Raw genomic sequence first — 20287 nt, 5'->3', positions numbered from 1 at the left:
AAGGTGCGGTTGAGATGGGAAGTTAGTGTCCGAGTGGATCGAGGTCACGATAGCTCAAGTGGTAGAGCAGCGGCGTATCTAGCCGAAGATCGTGAGTTCAAATCCTGCTCGTGCCATTGACTATTTTATCTCAACTAAAAACCTTAATTAATTTTAATATATTAATTAGTCAAGAGGACCACGAAATTAGCTAATTTAAAGTTCTAAGTAATTTTTCCAACATTCCGTATTGAAACGCACTAATCATACCCCAAGCTTTCAACACTCCTCTAAAACGTAAACCTAGGAATACATGAAATGAATTCTCTAAGCCTAATGTGGTATATCTTGACAAAAAAAAGGCATTTCCAAAAATGATCTTTAATTAGTCCAAAACCTGGTGGAACAATAACACATGTACGAGATAAGCGAAGAGATTCATAGAAGGGCCATCCTCAAGATTTACAAAACTTGTAGTGGTTCATTTCTGGTTGGACAGTGCTGCCTAAGAGGTCATATACAGACAGAAAATACACTGCATATACTCTGCCAGCAAGAAGCGACCACAGAAAACGGTTGTTTTATTGGAGGTCCATGTAGGTGCAGATTCTTCCAATTAGGGGAGATTAGTGATTAAATTGTTAAACAATTGTAAACAAATCTGTGAGTTTAGTATACGTTACCATTATTATAAAAAGTGAATCTACAAACACCTCACCTTCGTCATTCCTATGAACACGTCGGAATGTCAGATCCCTGGTGAGTTTTCGTTTAGTAAAGAATTTTTAGTGAGTTTATTGGTGGCCCTTAAAAGGGCCGTTGAAACATACAAGAGATAACTCGAGTTTACTAATTCTTCTGGGATTTGAAAAATAGAGAAAACACGAGTTTACTTTTTCTTCGGGGAACTCTTCTTTTTTCCTGCAGCCTTTGTTGGTTTCTTGGCAGGAGATTTCTTGGGTTTGGCTGTGTTGGCTTGCAGCTTTTTCGGAGTAGGCTTCGATTTAGGTTTAACCGGGGACTTTGCTTTTGCTACTTTGGGTTTCTTCGGTGCCACTTTTTTCTTCGGTGTAGTAGCCGTTTTCTTCTTCGCAGGGGTTGTTTTCTTCGTTGAAGCGGCTTTCTTCACCGAAGGTTTTCTCGCCGGCTTGTCCTTGCTGGGAAACTTGAAAGAACCGTTTGCACCAGTCCCTTTGGTCCGAACAAGGTGTCCCGAAGTGACAGCGTTCTTCAGGTATTTCCTAATAAAGACCGCTTTCACAGAGTCCAATTTGTAGTTGGCCAAAACATACTTCTTGATGGCTTGGAGAGACGATCCGCCGCGTTCGTTGAGATTCTTGATCGCCTCGTCGACCATCTGCGAAGTCGGTGGGTGAACCGACGCCTTCTTCGCAGAGCCAGATTTCTGCGCCTTTTTGCCTGCTGCCTTCTTACCCTTCTTCGGGGCCTCGGCCGAAGTGGCTGCCGCTGGTGAAGAGGTAGTCTCCGTCATCTCGCTATAGAGTAACTGATGCCCGAATTAGAGAGGGGATGCTATACATAGAACGAGGCCGAACCCTAACGAAAACACCACCGCTCTCAAGCCCGATCTTCGCTCTGTCATCCACATTAGTGTTTCTTTTTTCTTTTCAACGTTTAATTAAAAATATAGTCCATTAATTTTATGTAATTTTAAATATTCAATTTGCTAGAGTAAAACTGGTATTTCGTCCTGGGAAAGATTCATTACAAAACAGCAACAATTTGATATGAATATAACGATTTCTCCAAAGGCTAGATCCAATATTAACGCGACAATGATCTGTTTTTTAAACATAACTCATTTCTAATTATATTAAAAAAGAAGCTCATCAATTCGAGTTCAACTATAACGCCTCTAGAATCGAATCATTGGAAAAACACAGACTCCAAGTATTCCTGTATATTTAATTTTACCATTATTTTGGGGCTGTCGGGTGCGCTCGAGCGCGTCTAGTTGTACTATGTATGTCCAGGAATTTTATTTATATTTCTGACACATTTTAAAACAATTCCGTTTTTGGATTGCAAGAAGATAAACACTTTTTTATCACGCAAATGCGTCCAATATTCAATTATACTATTCGTTCTTACATATGAGAAAGCTTTATTCACTCGAGAATCTTCCAGTGACTCGACTTGCTTCGTGCAATTTGGCCTCATCAGTTTTTCTTTATTTTCCTTTATCAACCGATTTTTGTTATTATAATCGAATATTTATATAAAGTGTTTATACAATATCAGTATTTTTCAATAGATCAACGGCGGGTTGAAGAATTTCGTTTACGTTTATGTTAAAACGTCAAAGAAAAAATATTTCTAACGTCACACCACTTAACAATAAATAAATCAAATTATATATGAAAATGATCTCATAGACGAGAAATATCTCAACATAGACGGATCAACGTATACTTACTGCCGATATTTTTTTATTATTAAGTTTATTAAACCTTCATCAACTCGGCTTGGATTATTTCGTCGCATTATCCATTTATAGACCCCATCTACAATGAATTTCTTAATCACATTCATACGTTTATCAATACGGCTTTAATTTTTAATCATTGCTCCAAGTTTATTATTATTATTTTAACCGAGGATATTATTAAGTTAACAGTTACCAGGATAACATGAGAAATGAAAGCAAATCATTTGGTTGAAAGGCCTCATTAGACCGTCTTGAACAAGTTGATTTTATTATATCTATTGTCATAATGCACTCTAATTATATAAATATCCAAATCATAATTTAACAGAATTTTCAGTATATTTACGCTAATTGCACATATTTATAACACAAAAAAACATCTAACGATAAATTTTTTTCTTTGGACCAAATGATTTTAGGTTAACTCATTTTATTCACACACCAAACAATACAGATTAATTAATTTTAAATTTAAACGACAGTTATTACCTGGGCCTTCGAGCTTTTCTGGCGATGGGACACCTTGGCCAACCTTTGCATAGGACTTCAGAGTAAAGAGGAGTCAACCTTTAACTTAGTCGTCAAAAAAGTCACCCTGTGTACCTATTAATTATTGTACGCTGTTATTTTTACATATTCGAGTTAACTAATTTTTTTAAGTTTCCTGGGAGGGTTGTGAGTAACTTAATGAAAATTTACCAAAACTATTATTAATTGTCGATTATTTTCGCGGCCTAGGATTACGGCTTAAATATGAAAGGAGTCCAAAATGATGCGGATTAAAATACAAGGGCATTTCTTTTTTACCCTGTGATCCGAACTCATTAAATTTAGTAGTTAATGTCAAAAAACACGGTTTGAACAATGCACAAGTTGACCATAAAACTTGACGGTGAGAGTAGATGCCCTAGGACCGTTAAGTCATTGGGGCAGCCTTGTTGGGCACTAATGAAAATGAAGAATTTGACGAGGTGATATTTGAAGTCAATGTTTTGATTTTGCATTCATCATAGTTTTATTTTTTTATGTAGTAAGTAAAACGCTTCAATTAGATAGAAATCTTGCAATCATTGACGAAACTTTTGAAAGGGTTGAGAAACGAAAATAAATTCAATGATTTTGTCTGTATGACTTGCACAAAAATTAAACTTCCAGTAGAGTTCAATACATACTAGCACAAGAAAACGCAGGGCCAAAAATATTTTTCAACATCATAAAGGGAAAGAAAGAAAATCAAGCAACAAAGACCGATTTGAAATTCAATTTTATTTTGAAATGTTAGATTCAACATTAAATTCTTTGGAAACAAAATTTATACAAATAAAATCACATAATCAAAATTTTAGCTTGTTGCTTAATTTAAAAAATAAAAATAGCATATCGGTTGAAGAATTACGCCCATGTCTCACCAACCTTGAGAAAATTCTTTCGTTTCAAGAAAAACAAGACATTAATGGTTAACCTTCAACACGTACTACCACATTTTAGGGTCAGAATAAACGTTTCGTTTTTCAAAGTGGATTGGAAGGATTATTTGGAAATTTAGTTGTTACTTTAAGAATTTTACTAACGCTACACGTTTTTGTGACAAGTGGAGAAAAACTACAAATAGTTTTAAAAAATATATTTTAGAACCATGTCTCAGGAACGTCTAGTTCGACTGGCGACGATTGAAATAGATGATTTAAAAACGAGTTCTGCCTTATTAAGAACGATAGCTCGTGGTAGAACAGCGGCGTATTTAGCCAAAGGTCGTGGGTTCGAATCCTGCTCGTGGCACTAGCTTTTTCATTCCAACCAAAAACCTTACATAAAAAGATTAATTAATTGAAAGAAGTAATTTGGTCAATAGACCACTAAATATAATGGATTTATTAAGAACAATCTCCATTTGTTTTTTATTTTTATTTTTGTATTTTTTTTTCATTGTATTCCTAAGTAGTTTCCTATTCAAAAACACGATAAAATCGTCCAGAAATTTTAAAAATATCACTTTAAAATATCGACGTATTGTATATAGTTTAAAATTTTTTGGATAAAATACTAGTAAAAAATTTTATAAAATTAAATTTTACCGTGCCTTAGCAAAAAATAAATGAACTTATATTATTTTCCACTTGATTTACGCCACAAAAACTCGTTTCCAGCGTAAAACGAATTAATTAGAGAGGATACATTGAGCAAAAGAAATGGAAATTCTGTGGTATTAATTTAAAAATGTGATTTATTATGCGATAAGTACACTAGAAAAGAAATTATATTAAAAAAATAACGTCTGTTTCTAAAAGTCATTTTCTTTTCAGATACTTTCGTTTTCATAAGTAATTATCACAAATCTTTGCTAGTTAAATTAAAGTAATAACTTTTTTTATTAATAAAAAACACATACAATAAGAGTGATTATAAATAAGTAATAAATTATAATTTTAAAAAAAGCTTTCAGGATTATAAAAAAATGAAGTTGTCCTCAGCCAAAAACTTCAAAAAATATGGCTTCTCAACTGAGGCTTCAGCTTAAAAACTTTAAAGCTCAATTTCTCAAACGGTCAAAACAGTATGTATGTTATGTCTCCATAGCAGGGCAGAATTCACAAGCGCCAAAAGTTGACAAGAACATATATTAAAATTATCCATTATAATTACTATATGAATCCATATGATTTAGTCGGTCTTGTTTAAACAAAATAATGATTTAAATTGATTTATAATGTTTATGTAAAGTGTGGTTGAGATGAAAAATTAGCACCACGAGCAGGACTCGAACCCACGACCTTTGGCTCAATACACCGCTGCTCTAACCACTTGAGATGTCGTGACTTCAGACCCCCAGAACACCAACTCACCACCTCAACTTACAAATTTTTTTTTCAAATTTCTCTCTTTTTGTCATGTAATCAAATTTTGTGAGCAGAGGTCTCAACCAAATTTTACATAAAAATTATAAATTAATTTATATGATTATGTTATATTTATTAGGTTTTATGGTCAACTTGACCAAATAAATTCTTTTCAATTAATTAATATTTAATTAAGGTTTTGGTTGGGATAAAAAAAAAATGGCAAAAAGGAGTGAAAATTCAGAAGGTGGGGTTGACATGGGAAGTTAGTGCCCGAGTGGATCGAAGTCACAATAGCTCAAGTGGTAGAGCAGCGGCGTATTTAGCCGAAGGTTGTGGGTTCGAATCCCACTTGTGACACTGACTTTTTTATCTCAACCAAAACCTTAATTAAAGATTAATTATGTTATATGTTTTGTTTTCTCCGTGTTTAAATCAAAAAATGTTTACCTAATAGATTAGAATTTCTTTTTTAATGCATTAAATAAATCTATTCATTATTAAATGGATTATTATTAGTTTTAGGTACTTAACTTACAAAATATAATAAATTGTTGTGTTCATATGCTTGTTACACAAAGATTTGAAATAAAAGCAAAAATATAAAGAATAAAAATATTAAACTAAATTACCTCGATGAGTCCGCAGATTTCTCAGCCTAATTCTAATTTTCCAAACAGCCAGAAATAAATTTAGATGAAATAGATAAAAGCGAGTTTGCGGTGGTTTTCTGAATCGTTTTAGAGACTTGAATAAAATAATTAGCTTTTTTTAAGGTGAAATTAAATTTAAATTTAACGGAAGCATCCACAAAAAATTGAGAAAGTAAAATAATTGTAATATATTTTGATGCATTTCGGAGGAGAGAAGGATGCAAGCACGACAGCAAAATAAAAGGAAAGAGGGGACAGGGTAAACAATGGATTAGGGATAATCCTGAATTTGGGTTTGAATGTCTAGTGAAAAGTGGGTCAAAATACATGAAATTATAATTTTCTTAAGAAATACAATTTTTCACTGATGCAAACAATTACGGATGTAAATTTTCTGTTGTAAAATTTTTAATTTATTTAATATCTTTTGTAAATCTATATTTTAAACATATTAACAATAAATAATATATTGCACATATTATATATTTAATTATTTTGTATATATTTATTGTAAAACTGTTAATTTGTGTTTTTTATGATAATTATTACATTTTTCTATTCTGTTATACCAAAATGTTGTTGCCTCTTAAAAACATCGTTAAATTGTTCTGTATGAAATCAGGGGAAGCTGAAGCATGAACTCACCTCAAGTCCAGTCTTGTTAATTATATTAATGTATGTTTCATCTGAGCACAGATTGAATATTTTTTGTCTAAAATAAAAACAAACCAGATGTGCCAATTGTTACAGATGTTATTAAAATTTCTTTTGCTTCTCTATGAACAGCACAATTCTGCAGTGAGTTTTAAAACTAAAGTTGTAAGGTTAATTAAAAAAAAAAACACAGTCTGAAAAGCAGCATGGTTCTCTTCGTTCAATACCTCATATTTTTATATTGTGTTTTACCAATTTAAAATATAGGGAAAATAGTGTATTTTCATCATTTGATGGATTTCTATTGCAACAAGTGCAACAAAATGTTTAATAATTATATTATTGATTAAATTTATTTACAAATACTTTCATTTGGTACATGTAAATTTTTTTAAATGGTACTCACTACCGTGCATATTGTTGAAAATGTGAAGGCTACTACAGCCCATCACAGAGACTCGCTCACAAGTGACAATTGTTTGTTCCTGGATCAATTTCTCTCAAGCAACCTGTTGGTCTTAATGACAGAATAATTTCATTAATATGATAGTGGATTTGAAAAATTATTCAGGTTTGGAACTCCTGGGCACAAATGAGGCTTCACATCTATGTAAAACGATTATTCAAATATCGTGAGATGTGGTCTGGTGTGATGTAGGTTTCAGAAAAACATTTTCTTTAAAACAATTAAGGTTTTTAGTTTAGATAAAAAGTCAATGGCACAAGCAGGATTCGAACCCACGATCTTCGGCTAGATACGCCGCTGCTCTACCACTTGAGCTATCGTGACCTCGATCCACTAAAAGACTTTTTTTATCTCAACTAAAAACCTTAATTAAGTGTAATATATTAATTGGTCAAGCAAACCACGAAATTAGTGAATTTTCTTTATTGTTCTTTTCGATCTTTATTGAGATCATCTTCAGGGCCTGGGATTTACAAACGTTATTTAAATTTAACAAATACATGTAGGATGTGGAAAAAGTGAATTTATACAATGCAAAAAAAAATTTTTTTTTTATTCAATCAAAGTATTTCTACTCACGCAAAGTGTTAATCACCACACATTTCTATGTAAAACCTAGAATAAAGCAATAGACAAGGATACATACTTATGAAAAGAGCCTGAATAAATAAAAATATATTAGTATACGTTTTGTTATGTAATCATACAACTTGCAGTAAAAAGTTTACAAACTATTCGAACAAACATCATTCCAATTTCATTAAACACTTCAATTTAAGCTTTTCTAACTTTTTTTTTAAACAAAATTTCTATTTTATAAAGACGAAGTTATAAATTAATATCACAGTGATCTTAATCATAATGAATAATTTTGAGTTTTTAAGTCTGGGCCAGCATAAACTTATTTGACAGATCAAACCAGAGGGACCAAAATAATGGAAAACGACCAAACTATGAATTAATCACTCTGCAGACGTTTATAAAGAAATCTTGAAATATCGCAGTATAAAGTTCTAGAACTTGTTGCCATAAATTTATGGCTAGTGCGGGTTCAATAAGAACATTGTTAGTAACAAAGGAAAAATGAACAAAAACCACAAATGCATAACAATAATGCACATTGTGCATTTAATCCAGATCAAGTATACTCTGTTAATTCCCTGTTTAATATTTAGACATTTATATACAGTAGGCAATTGTTATTGAGCACATATATTTTGTACTGTTACATTATCTAGCAGAGTATTAGAAGATACTATATAATAAAAAGTAATCATATGAATTAATAACTAATACTAAATATTTCTAGATAGTGAAAAATTCTCAAAATCTTGGCTAGTGTAGTTTAAATACTGATTTCACTATCTTAATTTTTTTATATTATATTATTATATTTATAATAATAACTAAACAGAATCATTAATGTAACTGCTTGAATTAAAAAATACAGCTACAAAATGAATCATTTTTAAAATTTAACATTTTAATGAATCATCTGGTAAAGTTAAATGTACATCTGTTCTTAACTCTTTATTGTTAGTTGCATTTCAAAGAAAGAAAGATAAAGGGCAAAGATCTTATTTTATAGACGTAGTAAACAAGCGACGACTTCCACCATGCAGTGTTCCCTAGGGAGAGTTTGTTTAAAAGCCCTTTTCAAAAAAGAACTAAATTTCTTGGCAAGTTCTACATCAACACCGAAAATGGCACACCTGTATTCACCAAAATATCTTCGGAATTTGTGCGTACGAGAAGGAGGGACATGCGCTGGTCCAGGTTCAAATTCTCTTTATGACATACCAAATGACATGTTGGCTATCAAAACACAAGAAGATCCAGATTTTTATAAGGTAATTTCTTTTTTTCAGAAGTGGGATTGTATCTATATTATTGTGCATGTGCTTTGTGAAGTGTTATATTTAATTTTAGTTTTTTATAATCAGTATATTCAATCGGTTGTAGATTGTAAAGTACAATTTTCACAAGGCAGTTTACTACCTTGCTGATTCATTAGAAGAAAGCATGTGCCAAGCGACAGAATCTCTGAACCATGAGGAACGCTGTAAAAGAATACATGCATTGCTTCAACGAATCGCCAGTTGCGAGGCTATTATACATGTCACATTCCCTATTAAACTCAACAATGGGGATTTTGTGATGGTAGACGGCTATAGAGTGCATCATCTTTCACACAAACTGCCGATGAAAGGGGGTAATTTTTTTTTCTTTCGCTGTAAAACAGGTTAGTAAACAAGCCGCTAAAGATTTACTTTCATATAGGGATCAGGTATTCTCTTGATGTTGAAGAAGATGAAATCAAAGCTTTAGCAGCTCTTATGTCCTTCAAGTGTTCAGTTTTAAGAATACCTTTTGGAGGTGCAAAAGGTGGAGTCAAAATTAATCCCAAAATATTCACAGATCGTGAGATAGAAAAAATCACCAGGCGATACGCCTTGGAATTAATTAAAAAAAATTACGTCGGTTTGTATTCTTATTCAGAAATTGTCATTTTAAATTGAATTGTTTATTTAATTAAATTGTCTAGGGCCAGCAATAGACGTTCCAGCTCCTGATGTCAATACAGACGCTAGAGTCATGGCTTGGTTCATGGATACTTATGTCAAGACATTAGGTGAAACTTTTCTAACATCAAAATTCTTCACACAGGCCTATTTCATATAATTTGTAGGCCAAGTTGACATCGACAGTTCAAGCGTAGTCACAGGAAAACCTATTTTATTGGGTGGAATAATGGGACGGAGGACTGCTACCGGGAGAGGAGTGTGGAATGCTGCAGCAAAAATTATGTCTGATGAGGAATTCATGAAAACAACCAATAGCCTGCCAGGAATTAAAGGAAAGACGTTTATAGTACAGGTTTAGTGAATTGTTGAATACTAGCGCATTTGGTTTAAGACAGTAAGGAACATTTTGTATCTTAGGGGTTTGGAAATGTAGGCTTCCATAGTGCAAGGTACTTTGAGAAAGGAGGTGCCAAATTGATCGGAATCATGGAATATGACATTTCATTACACAACAAAAACGGAATTTCTGTCAAAGTAAAATATAAAGTTGTTATATGTTTAACAAGAATGTGAAACATATAATATTTCAGGACGTAGCCAACTATCTCAAGGAACATAAAACATTAAAGGGCTTCCCAAATGCGAAAGAGTACACACCAAAGGAGAATCTTATGTTCGAAGAATGTGACATATTTATACCATGTGCTGTCGAAAAAGTCATCACCAAAAGCAATGCTGATAAAATCAAGGCTAAAGTAATAACACTAATTATTCAGAAATCATGAGATGCGGTCTGGTGTGATGTGGGTTTCAGAAAAACATTTTCTTTATCGTGCCAACGTTTCGATCTTTATTGAGAGTAGAAATACTTTGATTGAATATAAAAAATATATTTTGCATTGTATAAATTCACTTTTTTCCACATCCTGCCTGTATTTGTTAAATGTAAACAATGTTTGTAAATCCCAGACCCTGAAGATGATCTCAATAAAGATAGAAACGTTGGCACGATAAAGAAAATGTTTTTTTGAAATCTACATTACACCAGACTGCATCTCACGATTTCTGAATAATTACCATTAACGGTCACTAATCACCACACATTTCTAAATAACACATTGATCTGTATTTTCATTTTGTTACAAAGGTTATTGTAGAAGGTGCAAATGGGCCAACGACACCAGCAGCAGATGAAATACTCCACCAGAAAAAGATATTGATAATTCCAGACATTTATGCCAATGCCGGTGGTGTCTTGGTTTCCTACTTTGAATGGCTGAAAAACATCAATCATGTATCCTGGGGTCGACTGCAGTTTGGCTATGACAGAGAAAATACAGAAATGTTATTTGGTAACAAAAACTTTTTTCAAACATATAATAATGTAAATTTATTTAAATAGTTCACATCAATCAATCAATTCTGTCGAAAATTTTAAGGTTAAGTATAAAAGACCTCTTTTACAACCTTGCTCTGGTCTATTATGCAATTACCATTATTGTCTAGTGCTCTTCATTAGCTTAAGAATTTTTATGGGATCCCAAAGCTTTTGTTAAAAGCTCCCGTTTGTTATACTTACTACACATTATGCCTGGACTACCCCTCTCTGAGAAGTAGGAATCTGGCCTTCATAGACCTGCACACCTACAGATGTATTCTCCTCTTCTTCTTCCTGGCAATATTCACACAGGATTGCTTCTACTGCTCTGAGTCTACAGTTTTGAGTCAGCAATCATAATATCATTCCAGTCCTAATCCCTTATTTTTTTTTTTTTTTTTTTTTTTTTAAATTTGGTATACCACAAAATGGTTCTGGGCTGATAGTTTTCTAGATCGAATTTCTCTTGGCTAATTTATTGGTCTTCTAGTTGTTCCTCTCCCATGAATTCTTAATGTCTGACCTGTGCCAGGGCCTAGATGCAATTCCAAATGGCTCTGGACTTTATTATTGATGAGGTAGTTGCTATTAGTGCCCCCAAGCTGACCAAGTTGGTGGCTTTATCTTGTTGAAAATACCAATTTTGATCACCCTAGCACAATGTTCAGCCAGTCTCTGCCTAATGGACTTGGTATATCATCAAAACCTTATATGAATTCTAGTCCTTGGTATTTCCATACATAATTGGCTTGGTCTCAGAACTATCTGTATTCCTAATTGGCATTAACTGGGATTGCTTTCTCCTAATAAGCTCTATTAGATATTTGGTTTGCAATTTCTTATCAAAACTGAATTTTGGGATTTTGGCATCAACAAGCACCCCCTAGAACTTTGTCCATCCTGAAGTTTTAATTGCTCCATTTTATGCAAGTAGGCTGTCAGAGCATTGTGGGTCTAGCCTCGCCATGAATGGATATTATTCAGGAAGACTTCCTGTGTAGCAATGGGGTTGCAAATACTTTAGCTGTGATAATAATCATCACACTAGTACTTTAAAATTAATTTAATTTTTATTTTCTCAGATTCAATAGCTCATTCATTAAAAACTGGTCTTGGAAAAGAAATTATGGTTGGGCCAAGTCCTAAATACAGGCAACGCCTTATTGAAGCTTCAGAAAAACACATCATCCAATCAAGCTTGCAGTCCTCGATGAATGAAGCCGGCGATGTAAGCCACTATCTGTTTATATAAAAAAACTACTTACTACAACTAATTTGTTTTTTTAGCAACTTCTAAAATTTGCCAAACGGTACAACCTAGGTACTGATTTGAGAACAGCAGCCTATATGTACGCTGTTACAAGGATTTTTATTACCCTTGAACAATCTGGATTGCATTACTTCTAAAACAAAGAAAATATAAAAAAAAATTAGTGAGAAATACAAATGTCAATATTTTGCCCATTTAAACAAGCATCGAGTTGATTCAGTAGAAGGCTGAACACATTCACTTTTGCTCCTTTATTGATATATATTTTGTTAAGCAATGTATGTTTTTTTTTTTTTGTTATGAAAATTATGTTATAAAACATGTACAAACAAATAAAATTTCAGTTATAAGTGTTGTTTAATTTTTTCTTTAAGATTTTACAAGTTTGCTGGTAAATCAGGGAGCACGTTAAACTAATTGGCCCTTGTTCACTCTTGTAGTCCTGTCTTCTCTCCTTTATTCCTAATTACTTCACTAACAGCTCAACGTGGCCATTTCATAAATTGCTGAGAATCAAATCCTGACTACACGACGTTTGAAAAATGACAAAAATTGGGAAAATTCAAAAGGTTGTAGGTTGAGATGGGGAGTTGGTGTCCATCCACTAAACACACCGCTGCTCTACCACTTGTCACGATAGCTCAAGTGGTTAGAGCAGCAGCGTATTGAGCCAAAGGTCGTGGGTTCGAATCCCGTTCGTGACACTAACTTTTCCATCTCAACCAAGACCTTACATAAAAAGAATAATTGAAATAACTAATAATTATCTTTTTCAGTTGTTTTGTTTTATATTCTATCAATTATGTTAACTGCATATATTTACAGCTATGTTTTATTTAATAATTCATACTTCCAATTATTTATTATTTGTTATTGTATTATAATTATAATTCAGTTGTTTCTTTAAATAATTATTTATTTTTTGCAATGAATCTCTATATTAGCCCTCCTAATATATTTGTAACTATTGTATAATTTTAAAAGGCTTTGCCTGTAAAATAAATAAATGTATTTATAATACCTTATACTTATGTATTAAATGTATTTGTTTCATTGAACGTATATATATATTAGTTATTATGGTCAATGACCACTATGCAAATATGGATTATTGTTGTTTTAAATTTTATTTGATTTGTATCGCATTATTGTAATATGCCATTAGATGATCTGCACTCATTATAAAAAGTCAATAATTGGTGAATAAGTAAATAAATAATTTTTTAAAAATCATGGCTTTTAATTTTTGGACGGTCTTTCTACGAATGGTGACGTCTTCGCTGCAGCAGGTATCGCCATCTGCGGCAAGAAGACCCCAGCTTGTTTTGACGTCTGGTCTGGCTTTGTTGGGCGTAGGCCAAAACAAACGGCTACAGCTTTCAAAAGATTTTCACCTACAGTGACCTGCGTCCACAAATTTTTGTGGACTGTTCGAACTTAGAAGGCCTGGACGGTTTTGACCAACGGATCGAACAGTGATGGTCTGAATTTCTCCGACAGCCGTTTCAGGTTCCAATTCTCTAAACAAGGCGGAACGGTTTAATAAATATGACGAGCACCAACGGCAAAGACTTCCCTCGGGCTTCCGGTAACACATTTAATAATATTATTTTCAATTTTGTCTCATTTTATCATCCAATTTCGAGGGCGTACGTTTTTATTTTTTTTTTCAACTTTAGTATTTGACTAATCTTGTACTCAGTGAACTTTCATATTTTTATTAGGTTGTTTTATTTTGTTTTGTTAAAAAAAATCAATAATAAATAAATTTTATTATGGAAAGTTTGGTTGAATTGGAAAATTAGTGTCACGAGTACGGATCAGTACCCTGGAGGTTGTAGGTTTGCGTACTGCTTGTGACACTAATTTTTCAACCCAACTATATTTTGCATATTTAAAGTAGGTACTTTAGTTCATTGGACCTACTAAAAACTTATATTAATAAATTTTATTTGTAAAAATATAAAATTATTTGACTTAAAAAAACCAGTCAGATGGACTCAGGATGTAAGCAAAGCGAGGATCCTTCATCAGGCATTGGGCTTCTTTATATTTCTGAGAATTTTGTATTTTTAATTCTGGGTGGGGTCATTAACGATTAACCGTCTACTTGTCTACTATGACGAAACGATATCTTGTCTGGATCAGCCCAATGTCCATACCATGGACCACTTCTTTAAAGGAACTTGAAGACTTTCTGAACAGTACTGCTACCTTTGTTAGTGTTAATATTGGCGTGTTGGTTGTTCTAAAGCCTAGTACATACGAAGCATTTTTTAAAGCACGTTTACGAACGCACGTTACTAAAATACTGAAGTTTAAAGTAGAGCACATTAAGCCCAATGCGCAACTCAAGATTCCCCTCACTATGCGAGTTTAACTGAAGATTCAGAGAAACTAATCGGTGTGTTCAGATCAACATGTGTTTTACCAGAGAATATTCTTCTTTTTCCATCATCATGACGGAAACATACCTTGTTCACAACGATCTCCTGATCGACAAAATTGAAAAAAAAACCTGCATTTAAACATATATGCACCTGAAAGACATGCATTTATATTTTCATATTTATTACAGCTCCTTCATACCTGTCAACCATCAGAAATTACTGTATCTCATCAACCACACATTCTTCACACTCCGGTGATTTAGAGGTGGTTTTACTGTCGAGCAGGTCAGCGTTGAAGATGATACAGAAGTTCTACATCTTTTTGTAAACTTGTCTAATGTCTGGAGCTTGTAGCTTGTTTTCCCATGTAATTTTAAAAGTTGATGCACTCTTGTTCTGCAGCAGTTATGCCCCCCTTTCACACTGAGGTCTTGATTAAATATCGCCCTTAATCAATTGCTGAAAATCGTTCAGAGTTAGTTGATATTCTATAATGATTGAAAAATTTTGGTTCATAAACACGTAATTTTGGGGCAGAGAGTAACAAACATACTATTTATGAATCTATCTCTTAAAATAGGATGGACCCAATACTTCTTTTTTTTCTTCTTAGTTTATAGCAGCGATAGAGAAAATAATACCACAGACAAATGACTTCTCCACTTTCATCGTAAAATTGCTCTTTTCCAAGCATTCCATGTGTTTGCTACAATCCCGTTTATGCACAATTCAACGCCCCATGTGTACTAAGCCTAAAAGTGTATGAACATTTGAAATGATTGACACCGACCACATCATTAGGTTCACCAGCAAGAATAGAAAGACTGTGAAAATTTGTCAGTTTGACACGTTCACTGCAAAACTATTGTTTTTTAGGTACTGCAATCTGTAGTGGAATCCCTATAAATGATAATCCTTGGAAAGTGCACTTTTTCCTATAAGCTTAAGCACTTTCCTCAGTGTCTTTTTGCACACCTCTTTTCGTGTGAAAATTGCCTCACCAAAGTGGCTGTAGTTTAACCGGGGGTTAATTATTCACATTTACAAAGCATATATGCCAATTTCTATGATTCCTCCTCTCTGCTTTGCCAATTTCTTTAGGTAGTAGTTAAGAGGGTAGTGGATGGTATAGTTGCCTATAATTTTACTCATATCCTGCCTGCTGAGAGACAGTTCTTTCATCTTCTTTTTGAGAGATTTATAAATCTCTTAGCTTGCCGCATACCTGGGCATTTTTTTTTCACAAGTCATTTTTCAAGCAAGGGCTGTGAAAAATGATCAGTTTAACAAGCTGCTTGGTACTTTCCAATCATATTGGCCTGCCTATCTTTGCTGGTTTGGTCTGTCAGATGAATTTTGGCGTTTGCCACCTTCACTCTTGCATGTATGATATATTCCTTTTTAAATTATTATAAATTTACTTGTGTATAAATATCTACTTTTCTCATGTTTAAAATTTGCCATCTGATGATTCTTAATTTTGACAGAATTTATTTATTTAGAAATCGTGAGATGCGGTCTGGTGTGATGTAGGTTTTAGAAAAACATTTTCTTTATCATGACAACGTTTCAATCTTTATTGAGATCATCTTCAGGGCCTGGGATTTACAAACATTGTTTACATATTACAATTACATTTTGGATGTGGATTACATCACACCAGACCGCAACTCACGATTTCTAAATAAATATCGATTAACGGTCACTAATCACCACACATTTTGGCAGAATGTTAAGGTTCTAAAAGTAAAATATTTTCTGTCATACAGGACGGTTTAATGTCTAACATCCGCTTTTAGTCATGTATTAGGGATCAGAACCACTTTACTTTTAATCTCAAATAAAATTCCAATGGCTATATCAGGATTCAAACAGAACTGCTAACGTGGCAAATAGAAGTTGGACACCCTAGCTACTCGGCCACCACAGTCCCCATGTCATCATTTAAAACCACAATCCTCAAGCCGTTGCTTATAAATTCTACTTTTCTTTCATTGAAGATAATTCAGCATCATTGACCTATAAAAAGTTATCTAATAAATATTCTGATTAGGCTTATGTTCCTAGTACAAATAAAAAACACTGATCCATCCATTACACTTTTTCCTTATTTACAAATATTTCCAATTCTTCTGTCTCATTAATTAAGTTTTTATCCATTTTGTTTGATTTAGTTTCAACAGACTTTTTGTTTTTCAGATGCAATGGTGTTTGGAGGCATACTGGCGTACATCGCTGGTATGCTTCTACTCATCTCATTTGCGAGGTAAGTTTTTTTGTTGAAATTTTGGTTTTATGATTTTAATCTTTCATGATTCACAGCCCCTACTGGGTAGAGTCTTACGATGGTACATTCAGCAACTTCAAGCATATGGGCTTGTGGGAATATTGCTTTGAACGGTTCCGATTTCCTTATTATCCTTTCAACAAGATCTTTTCTGGATGCCATTATATTTACAGCTTTGAATTTTACATCATTAGAGAATGGCTTGTTCCAGGTAATCATCCAATTAATAATTGATCATAATCATCTAATTAATTTTAACACCAACCTGATTTACAGGATGGCTTATGGTGATTCAAACTTTTGTCACTCTGGCTTTTATCGCATCGTTCAGTTCTTTGTTAATAATAGCCTTGGTCGTCACAAGATACCCGTTAAAATTTATACTGAAATATGAGTGGCTTCTAACAGGGATCGTTTTTATGTGTAATGCAATAAGCGGTGAGTGCAATTTTGGTAACTTGAAAAAATGTGCAGTATACAGGCCATATGCATATCGACAATTTAACACATTTGAAGCTTTATTTTAATGGTATATTTTTCCAGCTGTTTGGTTATTTTTGACGGTGATAATCTTCTGGACCCAGTCTTCTAGAAGGGATTGGCTCATGTATCCGAATTTCAACCATTTGTCTTGGTCCTACTACTTCTGTGGCGTTTCCTTTGTGTTTCACACACTTGCTGCCATCACACTTTACAAAGTGCGTATCCAGTGTTATGGCTCAGAATTGCCAATAAAAATATGCTCAGTGGAGAGGGAGTGGAATTTTAAATTTTTTTTAATAATAAATAAATATCTGTAAAACATAAATAAAAAAAAGGTTGGGCATCAGTTGTTCTATTTTTAACAAATAGGACAACAAAAACAAAGATAAAGGGACAAAAATGGATAATAATAAAAAATAATAATAATAAAACCCTCTAGTACAGGAGAAGAAAGGAAAGCCAAAACCAATATCAACTTACCCTGAAACCCCTGAAGACCAAACAGAGGGTTGGTTGTATTCAATAAAAAAATTAAAATAATGTAAAATAGTCCCGAATTATACAACAAAAATGAATAGCTTTATTAAAAAATGAAAATACAAAATCAGCAAAATTATCATATCATCTTAACAGCTAGCTTAAGATTAAATAAAACTAAAAATTGTAGTGAACCATCAAAATGACCACAATAAACAAAACTAGCATAAATTTGCACTGTTTATGAACTAAAAAAAAGTGTACAAAGCTTCATCTAAATCGAACACACAACATTTATTTCCTGGTGGCTGCAGCTGCCAGTTCTCGGTGGTTTTTCTGAAGGGCCTTCTTCCTTGCTCCTTTTGCAGTTCCCAATCCTCTTCCAGGTATCTATGCTGATTCCTCGCTGCAGGATGAGAATGCTGCCCATAAAGAGGAAAACCCAGCAGACCTACGTCCTCTTCCCTTCTATTGCCTCAGGCTTTCTGAACTATTTGCCCCAGAAATGGAAAAATCTTCCTCCGCATGACAGTCTCAATTCCTCTTCCGGGGCTCATCCTGATTGCTCGACCCAGGAGACCTCAGCTGCACATGAGGAGACAAATCCAGTGAAATTCCATTGCCTTTTTCCAATCCGTCTCTTCAGACTGACAGACCCAACATGTGTGCTGTCGTTGTCATCTTCTATTTTATTTGTGCGCAGCGTTCCACACCTCCGCTATTCTCTCTCTCTCTCTCTCTCTCTCTCTCTCTCTCCCTCTCTCTCTTTCATTTTCTAATCTTTTTATGTACTGTATAAATTCAAAGACAAAAAACCGGACACCGGACGTATTTTGTTGTTTATTTCAAACAACATATATTTTTACCGTTATATTAATTACATATGTTAATGTAAGCCAATTTAAACANTCTATTTTTTATTTCTTTTTCATTTTTAAGTTAGCGTTTTTGTGTATATGTATGATCAACATTGGCCCTGACTTGGCTGCTTTCTTTTCCCTGGCTTTCCTCTCCTCTCTTCAGGTTACACAACACTTTCCAATACTAGAGGAGATGGACAAGCATTTATTTTAACACGCCAGTTTTTCAATATTTTGTTTTCAAAGAATCATATTTATCTTTTTCCAGGATGCAAGAAAGTCATGGGACACGAGGGAGGAGAAACGTAATTTGGTGATGGAAATGTATCCACCACAAGACCATCACAATGGTTTTATTTAAGAATTGGGGGCGATGTCATATAAGAGTTAATTTTTTTTTTCTTTTTTAATTCCATGCCAAACCTAGTGGTACAATAATGTTAACAGTGTAATCAAATATTTATAACTAGAGATTATAGATTTTTACTTAAACGTAGAATAATTGCTGAAAAAGCACTGCAATTGATTTAATTTGCACTTAAAAACTGCACAAGGGTAAAATATAAAATGTATTGAAATTTTTTTTAAAGAATTCTCAACGTCGCTGTTTAGATTAAGATACTTAAATTATAAATGACTGGATCTGACATATCAATCAAATCTTATTCCCGCCAACAAATAGCTTATTTTCCTATTACAATAGATCAGACGCTAAATAAAATTTAATTGAAAGATAGAGTTTAAAATATTAAAGGGCTTGTAATATGTGCCTTGAAATATATTATTTCCAGTGGCTCAGCTTAAAATTAACGAGCTTGACACTAAATCGTAAATTAATAAAATCTCGATATATTATGAAATAATGACATATCATAGCAGTTCTATTGGTTATACGAGCTTGGTGATAATAACCAAATAGGAAATAATTGTTGAGACGCTAGATAATTGTTATATATATAGTACAAAAAGAAATTATGTTGGCAACTTCAAAGTATTATCTATCTTATTGTAACAAATTCCATCCATCTTTAAGGACTGAGTTTGAAGAGTGTGATTCTTTATCGATTGATTTGATTATTTATATTGTAATTATATTTAAATTTTGTTGGGTTGAAAATTTGGTTTTCGATTGTTTCTTTAAAGAGATTTAAAATATTTTACCAATTGTATTCGCCCTGTTCCATCTGGCAACCTAATTTCAGTAAAATTATTTAAAAAAATATATTTTAACAATATATAACATGTATAATATGTAATCTCAATACTCTAAATGTTATAGTAGGGTTAATATATTTTAGCTTTCAGCAAGGGTTAAACTTTTGAGTTTAGTTCAAAGTAAAAAAAAAAACAACTTTTGAGTTAATATTTTAAGTTTCAGAACCTGGATGGAACAGGACAAGGAATCTGTGGGTTGGTGAAATTAAACTACATTTATAATAAGTTAATATTAGCAAAGAAAGCTTGTTTTGTATATTTATATTTTTTTAAACCTTATATCTAAAACATACATTTTAATATTTTATACTGTTATTTTTAACATTACAGTGTTTTTATTTTGTTCTCAGTTTATATTTAGTTG

General features: G+C 33.0%; 3 protein-coding genes and 1 long non-coding RNA gene across 4 annotated transcripts; 2 read left to right on the top strand and 2 right to left on the bottom strand.

Moving 5' to 3' along the window:
• Positions 1 to 758: 758 nt before the first annotated feature.
• Positions 759 to 1543, bottom strand: LOC106663576 (histone H1-like). Its single transcript, XM_014388493.2, has one exon. The coding sequence runs from the start codon at positions 1469 to 1471 to the stop codon at positions 869 to 871; it is 603 nt and encodes a 200-aa protein (XP_014243979.1). The 5' UTR covers positions 1472 to 1543; the 3' UTR covers positions 759 to 868.
• An 812-nt stretch (positions 1544 to 2355) lies between these two features.
• On the bottom strand, positions 2356 to 6137 carry LOC112127845. Its single transcript, XR_002910749.1, has 3 exons — positions 5898 to 6137; positions 2918 to 3031; positions 2356 to 2504 (listed from the first exon to the last, which is right to left on the bottom strand). It is a non-coding gene; the product is annotated as an uncharacterized LOC112127845 (long non-coding RNA).
• A 2379-nt stretch (positions 6138 to 8516) lies between these two features.
• LOC106663751 (glutamate dehydrogenase, mitochondrial-like) lies at positions 8517 to 12492 on the top strand. Its single transcript, XM_014388833.1, has 10 exons — positions 8517 to 8888; positions 9001 to 9250; positions 9319 to 9519; positions 9584 to 9670; positions 9728 to 9915; positions 9981 to 10097; positions 10154 to 10318; positions 10711 to 10915; positions 12024 to 12169; positions 12229 to 12492. Exons 1-10 carry the CDS (start codon positions 8655 to 8657, stop codon positions 12346 to 12348), a joined length of 1713 nt encoding a protein of 570 aa, XP_014244319.1. The 5' UTR covers positions 8517 to 8654; the 3' UTR covers positions 12349 to 12492.
• A 1042-nt stretch (positions 12493 to 13534) lies between these two features.
• LOC106663721 lies at positions 13535 to 20163 on the top strand. The gene is made up of 6 exons (XM_014388793.2): positions 13535 to 13799; positions 16801 to 16867; positions 16924 to 17099; positions 17165 to 17326; positions 17432 to 17586; positions 18977 to 20163. Exons 1-6 carry the CDS (start codon positions 13760 to 13762, stop codon positions 19067 to 19069), a joined length of 693 nt encoding a protein of 230 aa, XP_014244279.1. The 5' UTR covers positions 13535 to 13759; the 3' UTR covers positions 19070 to 20163.
• Positions 20164 to 20287: the final 124 nt, after the last annotated feature.

Source organism: Cimex lectularius, unplaced genomic scaffold, assembly GCF_000648675.2.
Source record: "Cimex lectularius strain Harlan isolate CLEC.00 unplaced genomic scaffold, Clec_2.1 scaffold303, whole genome shotgun sequence".
NCBI lineage: Eukaryota > Metazoa > Arthropoda > Insecta > Hemiptera > Cimicidae > Cimex > Cimex lectularius.
Note: the sequence above shows the minus strand (reverse complement) of the source record. Positions and strands in the feature narration are given on the sequence as shown.

What these genes read in the sequence shown, in the direction of transcription:
- LOC106663576 (XM_014388493.2), bottom strand. Translation starts at nt 1,471, where the DNA reads ATGACGGAGACTACCTCTTCACCAGCGGCAGCCACTTCGGCCGAGGCC.
- LOC106663751 (XM_014388833.1), top strand. Translation starts at nt 8,655, where the DNA reads ATGCAGTGTTCCCTAGGGAGAGTTTGTTTAAAAGCCCTTTTCAAAAAA. An exon ending in AATTAAAAAAAATTACGTCG is followed by an intron (nt 9,520 to 9,583) that starts GTTTGTATTCTT and finishes TAAATTGTCTAG; the next exon opens with GGCCAGCAATAGACGTTCCA. An exon ending in AAAACGGAATTTCTGTCAAA is followed by an intron (nt 10,098 to 10,153) that starts GTAAAATATAAA and finishes ATAATATTTCAG; the next exon opens with GACGTAGCCAACTATCTCAA.
- LOC106663721 (XM_014388793.2), top strand. Translation starts at nt 13,760, where the DNA reads ATGACGAGCACCAACGGCAAAGACTTCCCTCGGGCTTCCG. An exon ending in TAGAGAATGGCTTGTTCCAG is followed by an intron (nt 17,100 to 17,164) that starts GTAATCATCCAA and finishes CCTGATTTACAG; the next exon opens with GATGGCTTATGGTGATTCAA. An exon ending in TATGTGTAATGCAATAAGCG is followed by an intron (nt 17,327 to 17,431) that starts GTGAGTGCAATT and finishes ATATTTTTCCAG; the next exon opens with CTGTTTGGTTATTTTTGACG.